The sequence below is a fragment of the Desmodus rotundus genome, chromosome 4 (genome assembly GCF_022682495.2).
Source record: "Desmodus rotundus isolate HL8 chromosome 4, HLdesRot8A.1, whole genome shotgun sequence".
NCBI lineage: Eukaryota > Metazoa > Chordata > Mammalia > Chiroptera > Phyllostomidae > Desmodus > Desmodus rotundus.
The window spans coordinates 1,162,168-1,170,215 of record NC_071390.1 but is presented as its reverse complement, the minus strand read 5'-3'; the positions used below and the strand labels follow the sequence as shown (position 1 = coordinate 1,170,215).

At 58.7% G+C, this 8,048-nt stretch overlaps 1 protein-coding gene across 1 annotated transcript in view; it reads right to left on the bottom strand.

Moving 5' to 3' along the window:
- Positions 1 to 244: 244 nt before the first annotated feature.
- The window catches only part of TCERG1L (transcription elongation regulator 1 like), an 81,199-nt gene continuing 73,395 nt past the window's right edge, over positions 245 to 8,048 (bottom strand). Inside the window, exons 10-12 of the mRNA XM_053922944.1 lie at positions 4,823 to 4,912; positions 2,785 to 2,903; positions 245 to 1,017 (exon numbers count right to left, since the gene is read on the bottom strand). Of these exons, the coding sequence (XP_053778919.1) occupies positions 861 to 1,017; positions 2,785 to 2,903; positions 4,823 to 4,912 (366 nt within the window). The 3' untranslated portion in view covers positions 245 to 860. The remainder of the gene's footprint in view (positions 1,018 to 2,784; positions 2,904 to 4,822; positions 4,913 to 8,048) is intronic.

Below are 8,048 nucleotides of genomic sequence, written 5' to 3'. Positions count from 1 at the left end.
GGACCAGCGAGCTGGAAAGGGAGATGTTTGATTAGGACGTACACGGCCCGTATGCACAATCGCAAATGTCTTGTGACTTTTTCAAAACGGAGTATCTTTAGTTAAAACACGATCTTGCTGCTATGGTTGTGTTGGAAGTGTTAGCCACAAAAGCACATTGGTTTAAAATATTTATTACTTAAAAAAATTTAAAATTTTTTTATACAAAGATGATGAGAAAAGTCTCATGCACACTCTGGGCATACAATAAAAATAACTCAAATATCATTTGATGGTTTTGTACAAAATAAATCTTTTTCAGGGGGACCCCGGGCAGACAGTGCGGCCGTTGCTCCAGGCCCGACGCCCGGGGGTATCAGATGATCACACCTGGGTGGGGGGGGTCCGCCATCCAGGGGTCGGCGGTCCGGGGGTCCTGATGCTCACAGATGTCGCTATGACGAATGGTAACGGGCTCTATTGCTACTACTCAGAAAACCGGACCGAGACGCGAGGACACTTGAGTGAGACACCGGGAGCTCCTGAGGAACCGAGGGGGTGCACACAGCTCTCAGAGAAGTTTCGGACCGCCAGCGGAACTCACGGAAATGCCTGGCAGTGGCTGCAGACGGCGCCCCCTTCAGCCGAGTCACAGATCTGCGGGCTCGTAATCCGTCTGTTACAGGTCATTTGCATAATTAAAACAACTAAGGGATCAGCATGTCCTGGTGATTGGAGACGCGTGGAAGTCTGCACGTCGTACGAAGGAGCTTCAATATGAAACAGTAACCCTCTTAGGACGGAGCGCGGCCGGGCGCCCGCCGGCTCCTGCGCCCCGCCGCCCCGCCCCGCTCCGCTCAGCCTCGCTGCAACGCCCACACTCATCTCATTTTCCGCAGCCGGAGTCGGTTCTCCTTGTCCCGCCTCTTGAGCATCAGTACGAACTGGTTGAAGAAATGCTCCTGGTCCTTCCTCTTCTCGACGAGCCGGAACCTCTGGTCCCGGCCGTGCTTCTCTGCAAACTCCTTAAACGTGGTCCTGGAAAACAGGAAGTCTCTGAGCCGGTCCTGGGGCCGTGCGGGGAAGGAGGGAGGAGCGTGCCTTCCTCCAGTCCCGGCTGTGGGGCCAGCGGAGCGGGGCGCTGGGCAGGGAGGGCAGGTTGTCAGGCTGGAGGAGGCAGCTCTGGGCCCCCAACACCTGCCCGCTGATCCCCATGCTGGGCCACTCCCCCTGGGGCCCGCAGGGTCCTGACCCCCATAACTGAGACATCCCCCCTCAGCCTATCTAATCAGACGCTACCAGTGAGCCCACCACTGCCCACCCCCACCATCGCTGCTCAGGTTGCAGGGGTCTCCTTGGGTCCCACCAATGCCTCCCAGCCTCGGGTCTTTTCGTGTGTTCTTCCCTCTGCCTGGGAGAGGCGTGTGTTGGCTCAGTGTTAGCACTTTACCATCGGGGGGAGAACATCCGCTGAAAGTCCAGAACAGTGCCCCTGCCGGGGACAGTGGCAAGGACAGTGGCAAGGAGGGCGGGCGCTACCTCCCCGGGCTCCTCCCACCCCCAGGCACTGCGTCCTTCCCCACAGGCAGCTCCCGCCCCAGCCTGCGAGTCACCCTGGGGGACGCCACCACGGGCCCCCATTCAGAAAACTACACCAAACCTCATGAAAGCCCAAGGCCTCACCCCCTTGGCCAGGGCTCAAGGGGGGGCAGGGCCAGGCTGTGCCCTGAAGCTGGGGCTCCGGGACCTGCTTCCCGGCCCCACGGTCCTTTGCCTCCCGCTGGTCACCATGTGAGGGGACACAGGGAAGCCACAGCTACACCCCACCCAGGCCTCCCATCGGGAGGCTCCACCTGCACAGGACTGGGATTCAGGGATCATTACACGCGTTTGCCTTTTGCAGTAGCGGAGAGTTATGCTCATTTCCGCACGCAGAAAGTGTCTGTCCTTTGAGTTCCCAGAGGCTTTATGAGGACTACGCGACCAAGACCAACGTGCGCCAACCAGTCATCGACCAGGCGAATTAACCAATTAGCAATAAAATATGGAAGCCCATGTCCACAGAAAGCAAGCGTTGTAATGTCCACTTAAAAACTAATGTTGCATTTATGCATTTTTACTTTTAATAAAAATGCATAAATGTCCATTTAAAAATAATATCCCAATCTAAAAAATGCATCAAAAGCAATCATTTCATACTATTATAGTTTTAAAATTCTAGTAGTACATGTTCATTATTTTAAATATCAGTCAGTTAGAGCTAATTTTAAAGAAGAGTTAAGCTTATGTACTTTCCTAATTACTAACGGCTGCTTTCCTACTAACGCATTGTACCTCACGCCCGATAATTTGGGATGAGTTTTGGCAGCCGAACCGATGGGGTCCATCGGCTGGGTGTGGGGTCTTCAGTTCCCGCTCAGGCATCAGGAACCAAGGAGCTGGGGGTCCCTTCGCTGTCCTTCCTTTTGCGTCTTTGCTCCTTAGACTGGAAGTCGGACCTCCTCCCGGGAGGGTCCCTATTGGTTAGCGAGTGAGGACCAGACACGTAGGGCCGGACACAGAAGGTCTGTGCGATTGGCTTGCCAGCAGGTCCCCGTGCCGGGCGGACAGAGAAGCGGGGGCGGGGGTCAGTGGCTGACCACACGGGGGGAGGCGGCCTCTAGAGCCCCAGGGTCCCCAAGATCACACTTCTGTTGTCCGTGGACAGCTAGGTCACATGACCTAACCAGACACACTGGACAAGCCCCCTTTCGACAACTGGGAGTCTCCAGCCCCAGGCACTGCCGGGCTCATTTCTCTCTATACCTGGGCGACACTTTAGATTCTTCCAGAAGTTTTTTGAATTCCTCTTTGGCTAGCAGCAGTTTACTCTTCTTCTCCTTGTATTCTTCTTTTATCCTGGTCTTGACGAACTGTTCGAATACCTGAAAACACACGAGAGACAGGCGTTGGGAGGCTGCGCGTCAGGAACGGAGCCTCGTATTCCCACCAACACCTGAAACTCGGCGCGACCTGGAGGGCGGCCCTTCTCTTCTCAGGGGCTGGAGCTACAAGCCGCCGCCTTCCCGAGGCCTCGCTGCCCGGGACTCGGCCGGATTCCCACAAGGCCAGTCTGCGCCACGCCGCCCCCCAACCCCCACCCCCACCACAGGCACCGTCCCAGGACCACACAGAACCAGCCTGGGCGTGGCCACTGCCGAGAAGACCTGGCCGTGTGGCGAGGCCAGCGCAGGGCCACCGGGTTCTGCTCTGGAACCCGACGGCAGGCCTGCGGTCACGTCTTGCCGACTGTCCCACACAGAGCCAGTGGCACCAATAACACGTAGAGGACGTCATTTGTTCCGGTCAGTTCTCACCCAAAGTCATTGTCATCTAAGTCCACCCAGCATGCAATTCTGCCCACTCTGGCCTCCACAGACCCACTTGCAACTGTGGGGCTCTAGGGACAAGGCCGGCCCCTCCAGGGGGTCACAGAGCCTCAGGCCTGACCCTCCGCCTCGGCATGCTCTGTTTGACAACCGTGGGCTTGGAAAGCCCTGTTCCTTCTTAGAAAGGACGCGGGCACCTGGGCAGGCAACCCCCCCGCAGCCGGCACCTCGCTGCGGCACGTCTCTGGTGTGGCGGCTTCCGGACAGCTCCTCGCTTCGTTAGGCCAGGACAGCCCGCTGTTCTAGTGCTGGGAACGGGGTCCTGGAGACCCTGAAGCCAGCGTGGGGGGAAGAGAGCTGCTTTGTCCCCATGCTCGGCGAGCCTCGAGAGCATGACATGGAACATACGTGGGAGGTCGTTTGAAGGCGTGCAAATGAGTACAAGATGAGTAAACACCCCATGCGTGGCCCCATGGGGCCACGGAGGAGCCATCAGTGCCGACCCAGCTGGCGGCTGTGGCGGATACCGGACTTGGATGCAGGTGCCGGGGGCGGGGGTCTTGAGAGGGGGCTCCGTGGCTCTGCCCCTGGGTCCAGAGTCCGTTGGTGGGGGTGAAGCCTCCAGAGGATTAGCAATACGGGCTGCTGGGCGCCTCCTGGAGGCTTGGCAGCGGCAGCGCGATCGAATATGCACGAGTAGCACACGCATGTACTTCCGTGAGAGCGCCACGGGCTGGTCGCACCGTCGAAGTGCGTGGTCACGTGGGCTCTCCGGCTGTCCCGCGATTTCACGTGTGAAAAGGGTGAGCGCAGGGTCACTGCCCAAAGAGAAGTGTGTGGCTCCTCGGCTGGTCAGAGCTTTGCTCTAATAACTTTAAATGCGGAGAGCGGCCCCGGCCAGCTGGCGGTCCGAGCGGGCCAGACCCATCTGCTCCTCTCCGTGCCCGTATGGCCTAGCCGCCTACTCGGATTTCGCTCTCTCCTCTCCCTTCACGCTGCCGCTTTATGGAGGTGGCTGTCATGTCCCATCACAGGATTTTTCCCTTTTCAACGAATTACACCAGTTTCATTCCAAGTGGAGCCGACTGTTCAAAACGCACACTGTGGGCTCTCGTCTCCTCGTGGCCTGCTCTAGTGCTGCGGAGGTTATGCCACGTGTCACCATGGAAACGGGCCGGACTGCACGCCCTGGACCCCCGCGCTCTGTTTGGGCTCACCCGCCTCCCCTGGGTCCTCTCCTGTTCCAGCGCCAGTGTAGCCGAGCTCCAGTTTCTCCAGCACCGTCGTCCGGGGCGCGCTCACCACACAAGTGACCCGGATGAGCTTCCTGCGCATCGCACCATCCACGAACCCCGGGCCGGAGCACCCACCCGCGCCCGCCCACGGACCACACGAATCGTCGCCCGCCGCGCTCCCAGGACGTGTCCGTCTCCCGCTGTGTCCCCAGGCCGTCCCCAGGCCGTCCCACCCCATACCTGTTTCCGCTCCTCGGAGTTCAGCAGGAGATAGCGGGGGTCAAACACGATCTTGTGTAACTCCTTCTCCCAGGTAGAAAACGCGGACACCTGCAGGGGGACGTGCAGCGGGGCTGCTGTTAGCACCTGTGCTGAGCCCACACCCCACAGACGCAGTCACTGTGAGGGACCGCAGGAGGGCCCACAGGTCACGGCCACGGGGCCGCCTGACAGTGCCGCACACGTCAAACGGCTGAGAAGTCGGTGCCGAGACCCCAAGGAGTCTGTCGTCTGTACTGGCCACACGAGAAGCAGGCACCCTCCCCGCGCCTCATGGACGGCCCTCCCCTCCCACCACTTCAGCGTCTCTCTGTGAAAGCAGCCTTGTTGGGAGCCCACACCCCTAAACACATTTGTCAGAACAAGCAGCAAAGCAGTGACCTCACTGGTGTGGCGTTCAGCAGAGGTCACCTCCTGCCTGCAGGGACACGTGGTCTCCTAACTGCCTGTCCTCCGACGCCCCTTCCCCAGCCACAGGCCCCACCTTCCCGACAGCTCTCTCTCCAACCCTTGCACTGGGCCGCCATGCAGCCAGCACCTGGGCCCCAGAGCCTGGCCCCGTGCCCGCCCTGCCTCACCATGGCTGCCTCTTGGCCTGCCGAGCTGCCCCCATGCGGAACCCTCTGCCCTGAGCACCCACCCAGCCGGCAAGAGCCCCACAAACTGTACCTCATGCCCAGGGGCTCCCCACTCCACCCCCAATGCACTGGCAAGGGTGGCCCATCCGGCGAAGCCCACCGGGGATGACCAGGGTCTCGAGCACAACCAGAGCCTGAGACGAGGCCTGGCCCAGCCCCTGACAGGGCCCATTTCTGGGTGTCAGATGCCGTGTAAGTAAAGGGGGCCGAGTTCTGGTGGCAAAGTGAGACCATGGAAGTCCTGTGAATGCTGGCTGCCCAGGGTACTGGCCTTCTCCGTCCGCTTCTGTCCTCCAAACCAAAGGCTGTTTGGAGCGTGTGTGGATACTCGGATCCCAGGAAAGGCTGGGGCTGGACAGGCCATGAGAAAGGGAGGCAGGGGCCTGGGGACGGTCCCTGCCAGGCCCTGACTTGGAGGATCCGCGGTCGGCCTCCCCAGTCGGGCACCCAGTTAAAGCTGGGGGCACAGGGCTCCCCTCTGATGCTGCTGGGGCAGCTGGGGACCCCGTCCCGGTCCAGCACCCCTCCATGGGGCCGCCTCTCATACCATCCTCCACATCGTCGCCTGCCTAACAGGGTCAGGGGTGCGGCCAGCGCAGCTGCTGTTAGAGCCGGGAACGCAGAGCCGGGGTTCCCGGGCACCAGAGGGGCCTGACTTGCATCCTGGACACAAGTCCAGGTCCTTCGGTTTCCCACCAAATTTGGTCCTCAGACACACTGCGCTGATGGGGGGCCCCATGGGCCAGGGGTTCTGCATCCCTCAGGCCTGAGTCCCCACCTCTGCCTCCAGGCTCAGGGCCAGACTATGGCCAGGGCTCTTGTCCCTAAGTTTGGCTGCCAGCTCCTCCCTCTCCTGTCCCACCCTGGCCCCAGGACCCCTCACCACTCACGGCTCAGCCCACCCTCCCCAGCCCGCCCGCAGACTCTCCTCCAGGATCCCCCTCCGAGCACCCACAGCTGCCGCCTGCATCCCCAACGCTGCCAAGTGCCGTTTCTGACACGGGCCTTGCAGCCTCCACCCCCTCCCTTCCCTGAGCACCCCCGTCAGCAGGCTCAGGCTGATAACAAACACTGTTCTTGGTAATTAGCGCTCACACCATTACCCTCTTTGCCCAATTTCCTGGAACGCGTGTCTTCTGTCTCTGGCTCTGCGGCTCTTGACCATCAAAGGCAGCTTGAGAGGGATGCAGCCCAGAAAGCAGGAGCCAGGCTGTGGGGGGCACTGTGCCCCGGTTTGGCCTAATGGCAAGGCAGCCTCACCGTCTGGGTCTCCTGGAGGCAGCCCTGAGTCAGGAGCTCGGGTGCAGCCAGTGTGCCTGGGAGAGGACTCCGGGCACCCCGGGGACTGGCTCGTGGAAGCGGAAAAGCCACAATAGCACAGGACCCCAGGGAGGATCACGGAGAACATGCCGGAGCCTGCCTGAGGTTTGCCTCCCGGGGACAGGGCATCAGGCGGGGTTTATGTCCTTGTCCCCACCCCTCCTGGGATGAGTGTGGCCCCTGGAGATGTGGAATCCCAAATTTAGAGACCGAGCTGGGCGTCCTGAAGGTGCACGCAGGGGAAGCAAGGGGCCCGGGACACCCCAGCTTCCACCACTCGCCTCCCAGTAGTCACAGTGCGTCACCGATTTCAGGGTTTTGGGGTTTTTTCTATTTTGATGGGTAAATAAAATTGTACAGTTACTCTACGATGGACTGAGCCGACTTAATTGACTCTGAGGGCTTTTTTCACGTTAGGCATCATTGTGATCCATCCGCAGAATCGGTGGGTCACCTTCGAGAGCAGATTGCGTCCAACGCTCACGGAGAGGTGGCTGAAGAGCTGAATCACCAGGGCCCACAGTGGCCGCCAGTCTGGGAACACGGAGAGGCCGGAGGAACCGCCATCCCAGGCGAGAACGATGCCAATTCAAACAGTGACGAACAGTAGACCTCCAGCTTCTTACTGATCGGCGCTGGAGGAGGCGACCTCAGGGCCGGTCACTCTCTGCTGCCAGGAGGGACCCGGCACAGAAACGCCTCTTCCAGAAACGAGCCGGGCCCCCGGGGAACAGCTGTGGGCTGCAGGGAGCGGTCCTGCACCGACGGGGAGGGTCGTACGTCGGTGAGACCGTAGGGGCGTCAGCCAGAAGCGCCAAATAGGGAAATACACCAAATAAATGAAGTCACGGGATTTTTGAACTGACGATTTATGCCCTCCCCAAAGACGTTTTCCAGAAAAATTGTATCCATATTTTAAAAATGCTTAAAAGGAGGAAAGAGGATACAAATTTATAAATTAGGTTAAGCCTTATGAAATTGACTATTATATATTGAAAAAATTACTATTCAGCCACATTTAACGATAGTTTAATATTCGTTACACTGTAAGATAAAAATGTTCATTCTGGACTTTTTTTAAAATTCTGTTATTAAAAAACAACGACCAGAAGAAAATGAACCCAATTGATATGATGACTGTCTCTTAGGGCAGCATTTCAGGGGATTTTTTCTTATTTATACTCTTAAATTTTGCGAGTTTTCCATAATAAGCACGCACCACTTTGGTG